Consider the following 20743-nt stretch of genomic DNA (forward strand, 5'->3'; position numbering starts at 1 on the left):
GAGAAAATGTTGCCCAAACCAGTTGAATATTAATATTTTTAGTGGATGATTAAAATCTATGTCTAGAAGAAGTAACTGTCAACAAGACTGGTAGCTTTTTATATCAAGGGTATATCATAGCCACCTCTCAGTGAGAACTCTGAAGTTCTCATTTACTAAGGTATAAGCTAATGTTAATTGTCTGGAGTTCAGTATAAAGGTCATAGAAACACCAGCATTTCATAATGGAGAACATTAAATGACTCATTCTGACACAAAATGTGAGAGTAGCTTTAAACCAACTTACAAATTCTGGGGCTATTTTTCCCCCGATGTAAATTTTGGGCTAGAGAATTTATAGTATTGTTCATTGTTTGAGATATTGTTGAATAAAATCAAATACTATAAGGTCTAAAGTGTTATATAGGTTAAAGAGAATCATATTCCCAGTCAACTTGCTGATTATTTTGCTGTTGTTGACGATGTTGTTTCTATTATCATACCCCCAATTCCTACTATCTCTGATTTCCTGGTTGTTTTGCATTTTTTTCAGCTACTTGGGTTCTTGAACTTCTTCTTGTGGACTTCAGATTTGTGGTTCTTGTATAAGGAAACAGCATGGTTTAAACTCAGGCAAGGTGTTAATGAGCCTGTCACCACTGCTTAAGCTTGTTTCATTGTATTTTCTATGTACTGACTGAGATTCTAAAGTTATGGGAAAGTACTCTATAAATACTCCTCCAAATTAATGTAAATCTTTTTCCAATTAAGTATTTGTGAAGTTCATGTGATGTCAATTTTTTGAGAAGAGTGGTTTAGTAAACTTCAAACACAGATTTTCAAGGTGTTAAAAAGTCATAATAGTTGCGTTCAGGAGCTGCTGCATCAGGAATATTGTTATAGGTTTCATATCTATTACGGAGAGAATCTTCTGAAACCTGTAGTAAAGGTAAAATCCACCATATGCTTATTGCCATGGTCCCTACTCTTTTTTTCATGTTTTGTCCTCAGAGTTTTTTGATATTTTCATTTTTACTCCCTCCGCAATTGCTAATTGTTGTTAGTGGATAATTTTCATTGAGCATGCTCTCTGTCCCTACTTATAATTTGAAGCTGTGAAATAGAGTCATGCAATTAGCAGGGAATTCTGCTAGTATTAACAATGGGAAGATAATTATTCTGTTGCTGGTAGCTTCTTTATGTAATGTAATTCAGTGGCCTTACCCCAAGGATTAGTGTCCTGCAAATACTAATTCATTTATACTTCCATATGTACTTCATCAATTTTACTCTTCCATTCGAAATGCAGTGAGGCATTCATTCTGGCCAAGGTCAACTTATTCACATGCATATGATACCCTCCACGCCAAATGGTTGAAAAGCCTTTTGGCATTTTATCTTTGGTAGAACAGTCTTGGTGTTTTCCTTCAAAAGTCAATATACATATATTCCAATGCATCACTTCCTGAAAGCCTTTATCAAGGATTGATAATTTTATTTTTTAATTTAAAATACAATTGTAAATGTGTTCATTCGACACTTAATGTACTGTAAAATGGGGTAACTTTGGATAAAATCTACTGCTGTAAATGCTGTCAATATTGCTTGTTGGAACAGAGTAAGAACTAATTCTGGATACATTTTCCATAAAATCAAGTAGTGTAAATTAAATAAACTGCAAACATAAACTATGGGAGTCCCTGGAATGGACAGGAAAGTTTATATTGGCTGTTAAATTAGTTCTTGAGAGCCGTAATACATCTTGGCTTTTTGAATATTGAGTCTTATAATGAACATTATCACTAAATCAGACAATTTTTATATCAGTTATGAGAATTTTAATGGTACATACTAATTTGGATGGCACCTGTGTGACATAAGCATCAGGTGGCCCATTTTAATGGTACCATGCCAGATTTCCAACCAACATGGATGCTAAATTTTCTCATTTTTCTGTGCATCAATTTTGTATTTGCCTCTTAATTTTCAGAGAAAATTATTATAAAAGGTGAATCCAGTACATATTTTATTTCTTATGCCTATAATTTTATGTGTCATTGTTAATCACTATGCTTAGAGTCAAGTAGGCAGAATGATAGCCCAACATTGTAAATAATATGGCAGTTCATGCAGTTAACAGTTCACCTCTTAAGTTGTATGTGCTGTGTACCAGCTGACCAATGCACCTTGCTTACTAAATCAAAAGTGGTGGTTTACCAAGTATAACTTTTTGAAATATTCTAAAAAGGAAAAACTAGCATTTTTTCAACAAAATATATTTGATTTAATTCATTGTGTTTAGGGTGTAGTTAAGGATGCTTACATGTTACAAGAAATATTACTGCACACTCTTGACTTTTAGGAGTCACAGAAGCACATTAGAATAATAGACTCCCACTGAAAAAGGGAGGGTAGCATGGGGCTCAAATGAGAACACCCTTTGACCACTACTGCTTTGTAAGAGTTCATCATGTTATTTTGCTCTGTGAGGTGGGCACCATTGGATACATTTTGAGATATCAAAGGCATTTTATTGTTCTACTAAAACAATTTAAAATTTGAACATGGTTAAAAATCATCCTTTGAATTTATACCATTTAAACTACAATACACGAAGAATCATAAATGCATATGTGCATAAGATTCAAGTATTACAATTATTTTAAATGGTGAATACCTTAGTTACTCAGGTCAATGGAGAGAAGAAGATGTATAAATACTAGAAAGCTCTGATAATCCAAATTTGACTTCCATTTTCACATTAGATTTAACAAAATGCAAATGAATGTTTTGCTGGCCATTTTTGCATTTCACTTAAATAAGTACATTATCTAATGAAAATCTCATAGTGAACTGGTCTTTCCTTCAATTTGATAATATGTCTTTTTGTTGTGCATTTTGGGTTACTTTTTGGATTAACTGTTGAGGATTTTGCTTTTGTAATTTTTGCTTTCTTTCTTTTGTTATTTTATAATCCATTCACATTATTGATTACAACCTTGATTTAATTTTTAATTGATTGGGTGATATGTGATTCTTATCTTATATGATCAAAATTTTAGGGATGATATTAATTTTATGATCATGTCAGGTTTGAATACTTGGTTTAATTATTCCACCCTATATTTTCATTGTTAGAATGAAATCATTTTGCAAAGCAAAAGGGCATTGCTTTTTATCAATTGAGTTTGAAATTCAAGTGATCATATTATGAAATTCTCATTGGAATTAAATCATAGAGATCCTAACTTGATTCTTTGGTAAATGTAAAAAAATTGAAATAATTTAAAATCCACCCAAATGGTAAGGAATTAACTGTAGACTTATTAGACTAGAAATTGTGCTAGACTATATGAAGGATTTCCAGTTAATTAAATAGAAGGGAAGCAGTTAATTAAATAGAAGGGAAGCAGTTTCTTTGCCATGAAGGGTTTAGTTAGACATGTGTTTTCTAACCTAAGTAAATCCTTAAATTGTTGTAGTCAGCGTAAATGTGATTTTTTGGGTGCACAGAATGAGTGTCTCAATGCTGGGGATATTATTAAATAGGAGTTCACATTATGTAATTTTGCTTTCATTTTGTCTGCAATAAAAAACTTAATCTTTTTATTCTATCAGTAGCGTGCATAGTTACTACTCGACTCAAAATATCATAGAGTGCATTAATAAAGTATATTTTCAGTGTGGGAACTCTAGAGCATTGTAATCCTCATTTGGTACTTCCTTGTACTATATTAAGCAATATAATATGATTGAAATAGTAATTAGCTAAGCCAAAAAAGAAGTTATATATGGGATTCCCTCCTAAGTTGCCCCATTTTATGCTGTTTATTTATATAGTTAAATATAGATATTTCTGTGTACTCTATGGTTTCAGACTACACTTTGTGGAGGTATTTGGTATCCACATTAAAAGATATTGTACTTTTCCACAGAATTTATTTTAAGACAGACTTTTAAATCAGCAGATACAAATTCCATTTACATACAGGTCTGGAATAAATATGCCTAGGACACAGGGAAGGAGGGAAATTATAGTTGGGGGGTGAGGAAGGGTTGAAGTTGGTGGTCGGTATTATTTAGTTTGGGATTGGGTGTGTGGAAGGATTGGTTTTTGTTTTTTCCTCCCATGGTTAGTTTCTTGGAAATGAGTTAGGAGGGTTGTAGATACAATTACTCATAACAAAGAGTTGTGTTAGCGTCTGCCGGGTGCTTTTTTATCTCAATTTGCTTGAGTGTGCCCTTAGAGAGGCTGTGCAACATTTCGGGAGAAAATGTTATTGTGGTGGTATTCAATGAGTTATTTTGCAGAGAGGGAGTTGGAATTCTGATTTTTGTGACACCTAGAATGTTCTTTGGCTTATGTCTCAAAATTTCTCCCTGTCTGACTGACGTAAGAGATGTTGCAACAATTGCATTGTTATAAATACCTGATGTGAGTAGTATTTCCAATGCAATGCAATAGTCAAATCTCTTATGTCGGTCAGACGGATAAATTTGGAGACCCAAACAGTGTCACAAAACTCAGAATTCCACCTCTTTGCAAAAAATCTAATAGAATACTACCACAAACCAATATTTTTCCAGAAATACTGAGTCCTTCCTAAATGATAAAAAACAGATTCCTTCGAGCAAATTGAGATAAGAAGGCTCTTTAAAGTCCCTAGCATATCCCTTAGTAATGAGCAATTGTACCTGTAACCCTCCCCTCTCACTTCTGAGATGCCTTCAGGTGAAAAAATGAAAATCAAACCTACTAGCCATTCAAATACCTTACCCTTCCCATGCCCCTTTATCCCACCCCCAGGCCACATCATAGCCAAAGCACAGCCACCTCTTTCTTCCCTTTTCTAAATAACCACTATCCACAAACTTCATTCAGCATCTCCCGCCATAGCCTCTTCTCTCCTCTCTGACCTAATCATATATATTCTAGACCTATATGTAATTGAAATTTGTGCCTGATGATGCCACAAGTTGGTGAAACATTTATCTTAGAAAGAAGTTTGTGAAAAAGTACAAAATCTTTTATCATGGATGGATATCATGTGTTTTGTTAAGTCAAGTGTGATTTTGGAAGTATTCCAATAGTTTGAAAGTTTCATTGTGATCATTTTATTCTATATAAAAATCAGGGAAGCTAGGTAATTTAAATTCTGAGTGTAGTTAATTCATTTTTAAACTCTCTATAGTTTTTGGTAGTTACATTTTTTACTCTGGTAATGCTTCTATTCTATGTATAGGCTACTTAACTGTGTAGATGGTACTTACATTCATATGGAATTTAATTATTTTGTCACATGTGATAAATAGTTCTAATCAAACACAATGTATGATATGCATATTTAATCCAGAATTAAAAGATTTGCATCGTGTATTTTTCCTATGAAATCCATATAGTATAATCTTTATTAATTAACATATTCACCAAAGTGTTAACCATTAAATCTTGGTTTGTTGTGTATAAATATGTAAAGGTGCTCTTTTAATTTCATATTGTGGTGCATTATCACCTTTGCTCATTTAGTTTTATAAAGCACTACAAATATTGCTCTAGTCTAAAGTTACTATGGGCTGTACTTTTAAGGCAACTTTTGATTATGTGACACACAGAAGAAGTTTTATTATATAAATTTGTGCATTTCAAAGTTGTTTATGGCTTATAATGGTGTTTTTGGGAACTAGGACAAATGAGTTACATTGAAAGGTAAATAAATGTATTAAATCAATAAACATTTTGGCCAATCTTTAAGAGTAGTTTTGGTTTATTGAAGTAATTCTGTCAAATTGCCATAATTTGAAAATTGCTAAGGGATAAAAAGACGTTTGAACATTTAAAACAAAAATACAAATTAAGTCTTATAATGTAACAGGTACATCTCTCTTAACAGTAATTTGCTCACCAGAATGTTCCAGTTTCAAACCCAAACATCACTGCCCTCTTTTAATTCAAATGTGATGAAAAAGGAATTTAACTTAAGAGAAAGTTTGAATTCTATATTTCAGGTGTTACTGGTAACAGGTTGTGCTGGTAACATTTGACCTTTAGACTTAGTTCATTATTAAATGAAAATGCACAAAAATGTTTCAAATTTTACCTCCTTTGGTAAACACAAAATGTATTAAATTTATTATGTGATTTTAGAGACCTTGAAGATGTATAATATATCTGAAGGCAGCATCATATGATGTTTCAAAAAATAGGGGGCATTTTGAATTTATATTTTGCACATACTTATGAGCTATAAGTTTGTCATATTTATTTTATGATTTTTAAAATAGGCTACTTCTTTGATTCATTATGGATGGTGGCAACAGCCCCCTTTTTAGATTTAGTACATTACAGTTTTTGGTTTTGATGGAATGTATGAACTGCTACAACAAATTAAAATGAATCGGAAAATAGCTGCATTTTAATGGCACTGTCAAGGAGCCATTAAAATCCTCTTGTTAAGTGAGGTATACCTGTATGTGGTCTGAGACCTTTTTTCTGCTCAGAAGTTTTTTTTATCAAATTTAATGCCTTATTGAACTGATTGGCCTTAAACTATTTTTATTAATTTTTCAAAAACTGTTGAAAACTTGTTCAGTTTTTAGTATTCTTATTTTTGTATTGAGAATTGCCAGAATTTAAATAATTTTGCTATGCTAAACTTTTTACATAATGTTATACATCTATTATGATCTTTATGTTGTCATGTCCACTCCGACTACCAGCATTGGCAACTGCCAGACTTGGTAAATAGATGTGAAGTTCTAGTAAATCACATTTAAGTCCATATGTGTAATATTATTTTCACGCTAAGCTATTCCCAAAAATATTTTTGGACCGTATTGTGTAATTACTATCATTTTAAGGACTTCAGGAGCCCCAAGTTTTAAAAATGAAAAGTGAATATGTATCATTTACTCAGTTCATTCCAGGCTATTCAAGTCAGTTTTGGTTAAAAATGCTGAAGCTCAAATCATAAAGGTAATAGCATAACACTATCAGGAAAGTGTAAGCTATTTCAGAATGTGAATTGTATCATGGAGAAACATTGTTGAACTTAAGTTAACTATAATTGTAGTGAGTTAGTTTTCCTACTCATATGTTCATGCTATGAGTATGACCAAATGTATGTTATTTAAGTGTTGGTTTGGTAATCTTCATGAGGTAGTACCTGAATGACATTGTGATTGCATTTGCTTGTGGTTAGTAGCCTAAAAGGGCATAGTAAATATTAGTGTAATTTGTCTTTTAAAAGTCACTATGCCAGAAAGGATTTTTGGTTGGCCAAATCATTCAATAGTTAGTATATTTTTCATTACCGTCAATAGACTCCAGTCTTCCACACTATCATTATGCCATTAAGCTTATCAGGTGATAATATCATGTTCAACATTATAGTGGCAGCAGATAGAGGGTGTACATAGTGAATTGATTTTTAAATGTGATTATAAATAGTCAAAATAACAAGCATAGTGAAACCCTCAATTCCATGTGTTAATTGAAAATGAATAGAAAGCTTAACAAGCTGTATAGTTTTATAAAACTTAGCTGTAACCCAGCAGTTGGCTTTGACAAATTTTGCTAAGGATGACAATGCAGCTTGCAATAAAATTGTCTAGATTATTATCATTTTAATTGTTTTTAGGGCTTCGGAGGACAGGTAGCTCAATCTTCAATATCAATCACCAACTCTTATCCATGATGCACTCGTTTTTAAAATGTTATTTCCTTTGCTCCATGTACCATAAATCAATGCCATTCCAGTCACAGTTTGCAAGGATGTGCTAACAATTACCAATTGAAAATTGTTGGTCAACTTTGCGAAATAATATCTTCTTTAGGAGTATCTTAAATATTTTTTGAACCTTAAAATTTTAATACCTATGAGTTTTCTTAAGCTTTCATAGAAGTATTTAATTACACAAGTTTTGATAGAATGATTTGTACTGAATAGTATTTTATTTTGGTTAGCTTTTTAGTGGGACTTGTTATAGTTAAGCTTAGCCCAAGTATTATTATAAAAGCATTTATTGGTGTTCACCATATTGCTACATTTTGGTTCACTATATAAAGCTTTATTAGACATTTTCAACTTTGGTTTAAGATGAAAGAAAAACTCATGGAAAACCAAATCTAGGTAATTCTACAGTAATTGAGTGGTGAATGCTGTTTCAATTCAGCCCAATTAAAATGTGATTCAAGAAATAAGAAAACCGTAATGTAATCCATCGTCACTCTCATAGCCGTTGCCATTCACCCCTCATGGCACTATACTCAGTTGACGTGATTCTTCCTCTTGAACTTGTCCAGCTCCTCTCATAATAATTCCCTTGATTGTAGTGCCTTTGGAATTTTGAAAGCTGTGTTCTATGCAAATCTCACAATCCCCAATAAATTAAAGCAGATGTCTGAATCAGAAGTGGAATAGTTTTGAGATGGTTCATTGAAGAATTTCAACTTGAAATGTTAGTTTGTAGTAATCATTAAAGGCCTGGATTTAGTTCATTCAATTTTGGAGGAGAGATTACATCATTGTAGGCACAATGAGTAAATGAAATATCATCTACATAATACCCCACAAGGGCATGTGGCAGGGGGTTGCTAGATCACTAGCCAAACTGCCAGCCACCAGCTGTTCAGACCATAAGACTCACACTGTCATGTTGTGGACAATTATAGGGAATATTTAATGCCCTAACATATGTTGGCAAGAGTTATTTTATGTCACAACTTTCAGAATGGCCTACATTAGGATTTTTGAGTATAATTTAGCGCTTGCCCTACCATCTAGAGGGATAATTCTCCAAATGGCCTTAGCTGAATACTCTATTAAAGTTAGCATATCCTAAAGAATTGTTGAAAGAGAATGGAGTTGATTAATGACAGTTATATCTGGTATAATAAAATTACATTTTTGAGACTTGTGAATAAATAGTTAGAATAACTTAAGTAAGTGTAATGGTTATTTCACTGTATTTTGAATAATTACTTTTGTTGAAATGTTGATTAAATTTGAAAAGGTATCTTTGATATAGTTATTTTTTTAAACATTTTTTGGCCTTACTTAAATTTAGCTTTCAACTGGATATTTTCAATTTGTTTGCACAGTACTGTGTGGAAATATTAGGTTTTCATCATATGGTCAAAATGACTCTCATCCATGTGACTGTCACCCTCAATCTTGCATTTAATTCATCCAAGTTGTTTGGACTATTGGAAATTTATTTTAAAGGCTTAATGATCTAGAAAAAATGCCTTACAACTGTGTAGGTCCAAGGAATTTCCAACCGAATTGCCATATTTTAATGCTGATGTTACTCTTGTCATCTTTAACAAAACTTATGCAATACTTCTCATTTTTTGTTTGTACAAAAAATTGTTTGCATTAATTCATTGCCTTTTATCATTTGTAAATTAAATATTGAACTTTAATCCTAACATCATGTCAAAATTAAAATTTGGACTTTGTTTTATTTGCAAGCAAGGTCCTTACTCTGGCATTGTCACTGTGGGGCTGATTCTATGGTTGAGCCAATGTTTTTGAATCTAAGGATAAGAATGAAAAGTGTCACAAATGTGGTAGCTAAGTTCAGCAAGCACAAAAACAAGGAATATTCCAATATGCATTATTAACTGAATCAGCAACATGTTTTATCGGAGGGAAATATAGCTTGAATGTCAATTTTCAATGATAAAACATGAAAAGGTGATAACAGGAAACAGGGATGCTAAAACCCTTCGAGCCAACCTTGTGCCACTGCCATATCCTTAGTTTGTTGATACAATAAAGCATCTTTCAAAGATTTGACTATGTGACAGCACTATTTGTTTCATTACAGACCAGTTTATTTGGCTATGTGAAAGTAAATTTTTGTCAAAACTTTTGTAAATAACACGTGTTTCTTGCTGTAATAAATTCTTCTGCTAGAATTCTGCTAGTCAATCATTTGTAGAGTACGTATTTTTCTTACCACTCTAACCAATTATCCTTTGAGAAATGCAATATTTTTTACCTTTTTATTAAAATAAAGTCAAAGCAATTAGATACACGAGGACATCACTGACAGATTAAGTCTCATCATTTTGTTTTTAATCATGCACAGTTCTTTTTCCAAACATTTTGCTGCATTGAGTGTCTCTCTAGCATTGACAATTAGTTCTTTTCTCTCTGGGCCATTGACTGTGTAATTATAGCTGGCCACTTTTCTTTCCAACCCTTGAAGGCGTCCCTTCAGTATCTTTACGTCACTTTTAAAGCCCTCAGCTTCAAAGTTACGCTTCTGAAGTAGCTTTTGATATTTTTCCTTCATATTGACCAATTGGTCATTCATTTTCTCCACCTGTGCCTATGGAATATACAATAAATACTATTACATGGGTGCAAAAATAGAATATGGTTTAGCACATTGCACTGAAATTTACCAACAATGATAAAGATTCGCCACATAATCACACAAAAAAGGTGGTGATTGAAAAAACAAATGCATATAAAAAGATGCAGTATAATTTTAAAGTTTCAAAAATTGAATTTTGAGAAGAAAGCTACACATTTAAAAAGCAAATTTATAGGTTGAATATTTGTATGAAGTGCAGGCAAAGAATACGTCAAGAAGATTGTTCAGAAAGTAAGATCCAGTTGGACAATGGACTCTGAATGGGTTATTGCATAATTTTGAGTTCTAATGGTTCATTCATTGTGAGGCCAGAGCCACAATTTCAATCACCCATTAATACTTGTAATTGTGTTGAATAAGCAACATGTTTGCCACAAATTTTTCTTACAAAACTGATTGAAATTGTGTCAGAGAGGCTAGGCTGCAGTGCAACTAAGTTTGGGCAAGATAATGGTACCCAAAATACTGATTGATGCAAACAAAAAGCTGCACATGGCCTCAGTTTTAATGTTTCTGGGAAAATACAAAACTGTTGGCAACAATTTTCTGAGCCACACTATTACTGACAATGACACCTGGATCTCCTTCACAAATGCTGAAACCAAGAAATATTTATATTTATTTACTTATACCTTAATTGGGCAAGATTGAAACATGTAGTCCCTTCTGCCACCTAACTCTTAGACTTTACATTGAAGATAATCAAATACCACCAAATCCTGGGTGGAGGAATTTCCACCTTGGTGGGAATCGAACCCGGGGCCTCTGGGTTGGCAAGTGAGGACGTTACCCCACTGCAGCCAGCATGCTGAATTATCAAAACAAGAAAATCAAGTAAAACTTTTCTGCTAGCTAATGACCACAATTTTGCAGGGCAGGAAAGGTATTTTACAGGTGAAATTTTTGTCTACAGGAACAACAATCACATTGGATGTGAACTGAAAGACCTTAAGAGAATTACGGCAGGCAATTTAAAACAGCGTATAGCTTACCGACATTCAGTGACATGGATGTATGACTATGTCACCCATACTGCTTTGTGCACCATCAGGCTGATCAAACAATTCAAGAGGTAGCTGTTCATCCACCCACTTTACAGCCTGGATATGGCTCTAAGCGACTACCAATTGTTTCTTCACCTGAAAAACTTCCTGCCCTCGTGGAACTTCACAGGTGAATATGAGCTCAAATCGGAGGTAGAGAACTGGCCCAGCATATTGGCTATGACCTTCTATCATGATGGAATACAAAAGCTGATACCGCACTACAATAAGTGCCTCAATTCTGGTGGTGAATGCACCAAAAAGTAAACTGTTGTAACAGTTAAATTTTGAATGCAATGAAATATTTTTTTAAACGTCAATGTTCTTGAGGTCAACTGGCTCTTATTTGCCAAACAACTCAGCCTAAGGTTAAAAACCTGTATCCCGGTGAAGTTCTTTATCTATTAAAAATGTTTCCCAGATGTACATTAAATAAATTATGGCTATTCCACATGCCTACAAAAGGCTACAGAGGGGCATATCACATAAGGTGATTAAGGTGCGGAGTCTGAGCTCAGCAAAGGAAATTTTTGTACTTCCCATATTATATTGGCATGATATCAACAAACTAACAAAAAGTTCATTTTGAAAGTTTCTTGTGATCTTAGAAATCTCCAATTTGGGTAATTTGAAATTCTGTGCAGAAAAGACAAATTGCCAATGACAAAAATTTTGATGTCACTGCCTCAATGAGTCCTCATTTTTGTGTTATAAAACATGAAATTACCAAGGCTATGATATCACAACGTAGATGTTTTTCAAAATTATTGAGCTCTTCCCATTATTTACCCTCTCAATAAAACTGGTGTTCTGTTTACATGCCTGATGGGGAGTGTAATGATAATGCTAGGATGGTTGATGCGTGCTATCAGTGTTGAGAAGGTAAGAATAAAAAAGAAAAAGAGCTTAGTGTAAGAACCACTCTGTAGAGAGGTGTGTGGTCTCTCCTAATAAACTTAAATTTATTTGGTTCGAGTTCCACCAACTGGATGTTGTGTCAACTCTTACCGTTCAGCTACATAGAAACCTCATGACAAGCCAAGAGGTGCATAGGCCACTAGAGACATCTGGAGAGGGGATCGAGCTGGTGGCTATTGTACTGGCTTCCGACCCAGAGAGCCCAGGTTCAAATCCCGGTGGTGATGAATATTTTTCAGTGGTATCTCGATCCCTACTTGAGGCACTTTGAGTTAGTACGCTGTCCGTCAGATGGGACGTTAAGCTGTAGACCCCTTGGTGCCTTTTGTAAAGAGGAGGCTAACGCCGATGCCAGGTTTCTCTCCACCCTTCATCCTTTCCTGTCCATCCCTAATGACGCAAGTGACCTCAGCTGTCGATCGCCTTCCCTCAAAACTACTACTATGACATCTGGGGAGCAATACAAAAAAGCTGAGAGGGGACTTGATTTTTGTGAAAATCATACCACCATTTTAATCTCTTAGTTTCATCCAGTAATTAGAGAGGACTTAAGGTAATGACCATAGGAATTGTGAAGAGGAAAGAATATGAACTGACTAATCAATTATTGAGTCATCCCTCTCCTCTGTGCATCATTTAGAGGGGAATTGTCTTCTTCTAACCCATTTCTAGCCAACTTTAATCTTCCTTACCCACATTCCTCCAGTTTTCCATGCTACAAATAGTACGCCATATAAGATTCTGTATTGGAAGAAATCACAGTGCAAAAAATCACTGTAATAAATCATTAGGTGGATTTAATGGTTTTTTCATTATATTTATTTTAATTTTTTTCATTATCCCAATCTCAAAAATACACCATGGAAAACCATGACAGAACATCAATTCTCAGGATTCAATAACAAAAATTAACCCAAAACATAAAAAAATTATTATTTAATATAGGTACTAGAAATATTTACCTGTAGTATTTCAGTTGACTTGTCCTTGGAATTGTTTAACTCCCAAAGCTCATTTTCTAGAGAAACGCACTGATCTTTATAGAGTTTAACAAGTTTATCTTTGTTTTGAAGGTGACCCTGCGGGAATTCAAGCACATTGTATGAAACAGAAATATGACATCATTACAAAGCATCATATTATATGCATTGCATAAACTTAAGTACCTTAAATACTTTAAACATACTCTCTTTCTGAAGTTTAGATTTGAGCTCAAATCTTTCGGGCATTTCCTCTACATCCCCACATGAATTTTTGCTCTGTTTTTCTCTCTCCTTCTCCAAAATCCACTTTTCCTCCTTTTTGATAAAATTCTTTTTTAAAGTAATGATCTCACTAGTCAACTCACAAATGTTCACATTTGCCCTGCTAAGCCTAAAAAATAAGCAGAATAATTTACCTTTCATCATTATCTGAAAAGCAACTATCAATTTATTTCAGCTAAAATTACTATACTGGGTAGGATATAAAAACTATGTTTCTGTGAGGGGATAAAATGGATGTAATTATTCATCACATTTGTCTTTTAGGTTTGGGCATGCAATACCATATATGTTAAGTAAATAATGGCATTTTTTTGGAATGCTTAATAATTCTAAAAATTACTGCTGATATATCCTACATGTAAACAAAAGTATGATAAAAGCATAATGAGAGAAGATGCAAGAAGAATAAAATCCATTTTCATCCACTATAGAATTGATTATTTTCACAGATATCATCATGAAATATTTGCTATTTAAATTATATTTATTCTTTATCAATTTAATATAATATTACAAAACCCCTGTTTTTACTGCCTTTTCACTTTCAAAACAGCAAATGAACAATCTTCATTCAAATTGTTAAACAGATTGAATTAAGGTATTTAAAAAGTTAATTTTGAGTACATAAATATTCATTGTAAGAGTCACATACTGATTCTTCAAAGATGGGGAGAGGGAAAGTTGTTTACAACTTTTGGGGTGCTTCCTTGCAATTGATTGTGGATTCCACATCCCCAGCAAAATCAAGGTCTTAATCCACCCCTATCAAAACAATCTTACCTATTAGTCAAAACTGAAATTTGATTCTGCAGCTTCTGATACTCCTCCTCTTTCTCCATTTGTAAAACCTCCCTATCCTGATGGAGAGAATGAATTTCGTCTTGTGAAGCTGTCGTCAATGCTCTTAATTGAGCTTCAAGACAATTAACCTTCAGAGCCAACATTTTAGGATTGGTTTCACAACCTATTAAGAATAAGATTCATTTAAAATTATGAATGCTCTCATATTCTTTGTCAAATTAAAAAAGATAACCACAGAAAAGTTTATACCAGTACACTTTTTTTCAGTTGGAGAAAATTCCAATCCCTCTTTTGCATTGATTCCTCGTGTCTTCCTGGAACTCTCAGGTTCTCCCTCATTAATAAGGTGGGACACTTGATCTTCTGAGGTACCACAGAGAGACAAGAGGAATGTTATCATCTTTCTATCTCTGGCCATCTGAATCTAAAATATAATTGACGCAAATGTGAATGCATAAATAATAATAAAAATATCAGTTTAACTAACAGATTTAGAAGTTTGATTCATTTGCACAGTTTCTCGCAGGAGATGCATGGAGCTTCAGATCATAATTTAGTACTAATGAATTGCAATGTCAGATTCAGCAGGGAAGACTGCTGAAATAGAATGTACAAGAATAATAATAAAGGAGTATTAGCACAAATTAGTGAACATCGTGACGGAGGAAAGGGAGATGGATACAATTAAAGAAAAAAGGGAACATATCAAAAATGAGAAATCAAAAGTCATAAATCAAACTATAGAAAAAGAACAAGAAAATCATGGAATAGAGACGAGGTTATTTGAAAGATAAATGAGGAAAGGAAATGTAAGAATCTAAACACAGAGTTGGGTAGGAGAAAGTTCAATTAACTGAATATTGAACAGAGGCATGAAACTAAGAGAGCAAAAGAAGCATGGTAGAAGACTCAGTGTATGATGACTATGGTTACAAAGGAAGGGTGAAATTGTTGCATTTTACAGGAGGGTGTAAGTACTATCAGATAGTATGAAGGGAAATTCTGAGCAATCAAACAAAGATAAGCAAGGAAGAGGATGGAGAGGAAGAGAAATTATCCATAGGGGATGATTAGTTTCAGTTCAATTAGGGGAGATACATGGGTGATGTAATAACAGTAATGAGGTCATTTATAGAGTGGAACATAGAATAAAATCAGGCTGTATTTTATTTTTAGGTAGATTTCAAGAATGCAGTCATGAGTCTATGGGGTAGCAATTATGAATACATTACAAACAGAATGAGCAGATTGGACAGATAGGAGACTTATCCACAGCCTGTACATGTCACCCATTGCTCAGGCACAAGTGGAGAGTCGGGACGGGCAATGTTAAGAAGAGGGTTAAAAGATAATGGTGCCCATTATCTGCCTGTGCTTTTCAATGTAAATGATGTATATATGATATGATGATAAAGAAGCTTTCACAAGGAGGAGGGGATTGTTGTAAGGGAAATCAAGAGAAAGGATGTTAAGAAATGGCCCATCAAAACTTTTATATGGTAAATTCTGTTGTACTGCATTGAAACATGGTCATCGAGGTGACATGAAAGGCATACATTGGAGGCTTTCGAAATGTCAGTGTGGAGAAGGTTGGATACAGTGAAAAGGATGACAAAGAAAATGAATGAGGAGGTGTTAGTCATGGTATGGAGGGAGAGGGAATTGTTTGGATTACTTAGAAGGAGAGAAGAGAGATGGCTGCAAAGGTTTTTTATTGGCAATGAAATGTTCAGTGGACAATTGTAAGCAAGCGAGGAAGGGCTAGGTAAATAATAGGCATGCTAGACATCATGTCAGGAGGAAGGAAGCATGTAGAAATAACAAGGTTTATTGTAGTATTGGATGTCAATTTGTGTTTTGTACATGAGAAGGCCCAGAAGTACCCGGCCTGACCTAGAGATGGCAGTAGTTCTTTGAAAAATATCACTACCTTAGAAAGTATGCAATCTATTAAGCATATGTTTCAAGTTTGAAGATGCCACGTAGTTTAGTCTTTGTTTGGCAGCCATCAATTTTAAAAGTTTTAGGTGAATTGGTGAAAATGGAGAAAATTGATCATCATTTTGTGATGCAATACTTCTGTTTGAAAGGCCTCAGCCCAACCAATATGAAAGCTGAACTGGATTCTACTCAGGGTGAGTCTGCTCCTTTGTTTACAACCGTAAAATATTGGGTGGCAGAGTTTAAACGAGACACATCAGAATGGATAACCATTGCAGTATTAATAGAATTATACGAGGAAGTCTGTGAGGTGAAATGTAAAGGAAATGGGGAGATTATCATGCAGGACTCATGGAATATGAGTAAGTGGATGAAGAAGGAGGGCGACTCTTCAGGAAAGAAAAGGCTCTACAGAAAAGAGAACAATGTTGTGAGAAGAGTGATTGACTGGAACGAGAAGTTAAGTACCTTGGACACGTAGGCAACTTAGGAAACAGAAGAAAAAATTGATGAAATGCATGGAAATATGCATGGGATCAACATCTTAAGGAAAAGAAAATAAAGAGGTTAGGAAGAGATGCAAAGAGGAGTTGTTTGATTCTCGGCAAATCACAGGGGACTGGAGTTGAAAAATTAGCTTGAATGTTACAATGATGACAAAGGGTAGAAAGACTAGAGGCGAAGGGACTAATCCATCATTCCAGGTAGAGGAACGTCATGGTTAATCATGAATAGGAAATCAAATACCAACTGAGACACTGGCAGACTTTAGGGATTGGTGCAATTACAAAACTAATGAATCTACTTGTTAGAATATGCAACACTGGAATTTGGAGAGTATGAACTTTCCTTGCGACTAATTTGGTTCTACTAACTTTGGCTCCTAATAAGTAGAATACCAAAGCATATAGAGAGTATATGACGATTAAGTCATGGATCTATGACAGGTTAACTAGACTGTATCAAGGCTACAGCTAAGAACACAAAAAAGTAGAAAATGAGGGAAGGCTAATTTTCTTTGAGAAAGATATATGGGGCCATACATGCAACGAATAGGGTGTGTTTTATTTTAGCAGTGTGTGTTGCAGGTGAATAGATGCGTGCGCTTGTTTTACCATCATGGAGAGGGCACTTGAACAAGTAGACGAGTATGCTGCTGAAAGCTTTGAAGAGCATTAATATAGAATGGAAAAATAGGAGACTGATAATGTAGCTGTAAAAGAGATGGAGGACTGCATTGGAGGAGATTAGCATTGGAAGACTGAATCCACCACCATTTTAAATATGTATACAGAAAATTTAATGGAGGAGGCTATAGAAAATACAAAATATAATGGATAGCATAATAAAGTGGCAAAGAACTTGGAATTAAGGTAAACACCAACAAACAACAGGGATTAAAATGAAAAGAAGATGGCTGAATTTATATACCACTCAAGTTTTAGCTCTTTTGAACCATGATTTGTCAAAATTAAATCTACCCAACTGCTGGGTCCTTCACCCAGCACAGTCTTCATTAGAATTTTTTGCATCAGGTGCTGGCAACCCAAGATTCATACAAAATTTAATTACTTTTTCACATCTTCTTTTTAAGCCTCTCCAACGAGTTCTTCATACAATTTGCTGTGATTTAAAAATAATAGTGTAATTTAATAATAATAATGCATCTCTAAAAACAGCTTTAGCGCCATTCATGGAGGGGATAGAGATGGTGCGGTGGCTAACATACTGGCTTCCTAACTTGAGGGCTCAGGTTCAAATCATGAAGAGGGATCCCTACTCGAGGTGCTTTGTGGAGAGCAATTTCAAAGAGTACATCATCCATTGGATGGGACATTGTGGACCCCTTGGCACCTCTCATTAAGACTACACTAATGTAGATGTCAGGTCTCTCTCCATCGTTCCTCCTTTCCCATCCCACCCAAATGGTGTAAATGACCTCAGCTGTCGGTCTCCTCCCCTAAACCTACCACTACCTTTCATGGAACACAATACCAGCAATAAACAGCCTACAAGTCATTTCAAACTTTACATTTTTACAAACACTTTCTCCTAAGGCTAAGCCAATGCAGCTATGTATTTATACCTAATTGCTAATACAAAATTTGGATTTCTTTAATGAGTGCATATGCTTACTAACTGAGACTATTCTTACTATATGAGAACTGTATCTTGAGCTAAATATATGATATATGCTAACAACAAAGCAATCTGATTCTTGCTTGTCAGCTCAATAGGATAGATTTATTTGCAGAGATAAAAAGGTGGCAGGTAATGCATTGTTAACTACCTGTTGTGGCATGGATTAGATTAAGTTGAAATAACTGTAGCCACATAAAATCATCCCTGTAGCAAATGCCATTGGTCTGAGTAATAGTGAAATACATGGAATGTAGTGTAGAACTATACATGAAAAGTGAAAGAGCTACCAGATTAGGAGTTTAACTAGAATATGTAGTATGCATTAAAAATTTGAGATGATAAATTGATTTTTACATAAACTTTCCTAAAATAAAGTCAGTACATATGCGTACTTTGGGTATATATTCGTTTAAACTTGTCAGTTACACAAGCTACGACCTCCAAAAAACGGCTAAATAATAGTATGATACTCCCAACTGAATAAATCATGCCATTTCTTAAGAGTAGCTTCTACTCCCACTATCTTAGTATATTATTTTCAAGTACATGTAAAGAACCCAGCAATCCCAAAAATCAGAATCACTAAAACTCAACTAGAATGTCACTAGCTATGATGAACTAATGAGTTTGATTCCCATGTGACTAATTGGGGAGATTATGTCTAAGTGAAGGTTTAACACTGACTTACACATAAGAATTAAAAGTTTTAACTCTGCAAGTTACTGATTACCATCATACCTGGTTTATTTATCTTTATTTTTACCTATGATTATCTAGTATTTAATCAATAATATACATAGTAGTATATTAAAATAGTAATTATTTAGACATTAGTACATTGAAACATCACCAAATTATTTCACAAACATGAAACTCTCCAAAACTCCCCAAATATTTAATCTTAGAAGGAAGTGATATCTTAATACTCTCAACACATATTTTTATCAAACGTAGAGAATGAGATTTCCCGAGGGCGAAACAATATTGGGTCCGGTTTTGCAAATCACTTTTCACCCAAGACCTAAATTAAACTATTAAAAACCTTTTTATAAAAATATACGCGTTTTAGAACCCACGAAAATTACGTCAAAATCTTACCTTGAGCACTTCGTTTTCAGAGTGCAGCGATAGAACCCGATTTCTTTCCCGGTGTAAAAAGACCTGCGTGTCACTTAAAGCTTTCTGTAAAGTAAAAACTTCGTCACTACAACGTCTCAACTCGTTTCTTATTTCGCCTTCTTGTAGGCATGTACGTTTGCACCTGTAATTATAATGTGTAGATATTACCTGAAATTAATCTTTGTTTTAAATGCGAATTAATTGCAACATTTAAAAACTACATTTTCTTAAATCAAGTCAATTAATAATGTCAAATTTCCCATTCAAGTTAACAACAAAAAACGTTATCCTGTTTCCTTTTGTGCAACTCTGGTGAGAAATTAAAAGAATTCAGCATTCATGTAAATTTTTTACCCAACCGTAATGATGTACTATTTGACACTTCGCAGATCGCCATTGCGAAATCACCAATATATATATATATATATGTTAAAAATTACATAACAAACTTACATATCCACCTTATCAGTCATTCGACTGAAATATTTTTCGTAGTAAGACAATTTATTACGATAAAATTCCACTAATTCTCTGGAGGGAGGGAGAGCCCTAAACTGATCTTCGATCGAGGGAATGGGCAAAGCTCTATGAAATTCGTCCAGTTCTTCGAATTTGACAGTTTCATTTTGTTTACTCATCTTTAGCAAAATTTAAATGGTAACCGGGGACTATTGAAATTCCATTCAATTTACTTTTTCATAAATGAAGGTATGCATAAAATGCGAGTTCAAATATAGGAGCTATAACTACACTATAGATATTGCTTCGATAGAAGCTGTGAGGCGAGGGCACAAACAATATTCATCTATAACATCATTACTAACTTCCTTACGGCCATTTTCATAACATGCCGGCATGTCGAACCAACTCCTTGGGTGCGATGGGTTAAACTCGCATCTCAAAAGTAATTGTATAATACCGTATGTGACACATATATACATTATCATTTTCAGCGAAATATTTTTAAAGAGAAAAATTAATACTGACCCAAAAAAAACTCTTGTACATCCGTCCACGACATACAATTACACCCAACATGACTACTACTTGATAAGAAGTAAAACAGTCATTTTTTAGGTGGACGACATACTCGACCTAAGTTTACATTTAATTTTATTTAACGTTGCTTTAACTTTCTACAATATAATA

The 20743-nt window shown here is 34.1% G+C and overlaps 2 protein-coding genes across 6 annotated transcripts in view; one reads left to right on the forward strand and one right to left on the reverse strand.

Annotated features, from left to right (window-relative positions):
- Nucleotides 1-9901, forward strand: part of LOC139685730 (synaptophysin-like) — a 28771-nt gene extending 18870 nt beyond the window's left edge. For all 3 annotated transcript variants that reach the window (XM_071582773.1, XM_071582774.1, XM_071582775.1), the window contains one exon: nucleotides 533-9901. In XM_071582773.1, the coding sequence (XP_071438874.1) occupies nucleotides 533-646 (114 nt within the window). In that variant the 3' untranslated portion in view covers nucleotides 647-9901. The remainder of the gene's footprint in view (nucleotides 1-532) is intronic.
- Nucleotides 9902-9991: 90 nt separating this feature from the next.
- On the reverse strand, nucleotides 9992-20466 carry LOC139685887 (coiled-coil domain-containing protein 77-like). 3 transcript variants are annotated; one of them, XM_071583019.1, is made up of 7 exons: nucleotides 20419-20466; nucleotides 19574-19736; nucleotides 14642-14816; nucleotides 14372-14555; nucleotides 13493-13700; nucleotides 13289-13405; nucleotides 9992-10317 (listed from the first exon to the last, which is right to left on the reverse strand). In XM_071583019.1, exons 1-7 carry the CDS (start codon nucleotides 20436-20438, stop codon nucleotides 10012-10014), a joined length of 1173 nt encoding a protein of 390 aa, XP_071439120.1. In that variant the 5' UTR covers nucleotides 20439-20466; the 3' UTR covers nucleotides 9992-10011. The 3 variants fall into 3 exon arrangements, with proteins under 3 accessions (XP_071439120.1, XP_071439118.1, XP_071439117.1); XM_071583017.1 differs by having other exon boundaries at nucleotides 14648-14816; nucleotides 20048-20449; XM_071583016.1 differs by having other exon boundaries at nucleotides 20048-20449.
- Nucleotides 20467-20743: the final 277 nt, after the last annotated feature.

The sequence above is a fragment of the Hetaerina americana genome, unplaced genomic scaffold (assembly GCF_022747635.1).
Source record: "Hetaerina americana unplaced genomic scaffold, ioHetAmer1.1.p SCAF_12, whole genome shotgun sequence".
NCBI classification, from domain to species: domain Eukaryota; kingdom Metazoa; phylum Arthropoda; class Insecta; order Odonata; family Calopterygidae; genus Hetaerina; species Hetaerina americana.

Coding starts and splice junctions, on each gene's coding strand:
- LOC139685887 (XM_071583016.1), bottom strand. CDS start 20,232: ATGAGTAAACAAAATGAAACTGTCAAATTCGAAGAACTGGACGAATTT. Junction 19,737..20,047: donor ATGACTGATAAGGTGGATAT/GTAAGTTTGTTA, acceptor TTATAATTACAG/GTGCAAACGTACATGCCTAC. Junction 14,556..14,641: donor AACTGAAAAAAAGTGTACTG/GTATAAACTTTT, acceptor TATTCTTAATAG/GTTGTGAAACCAATCCTAAA.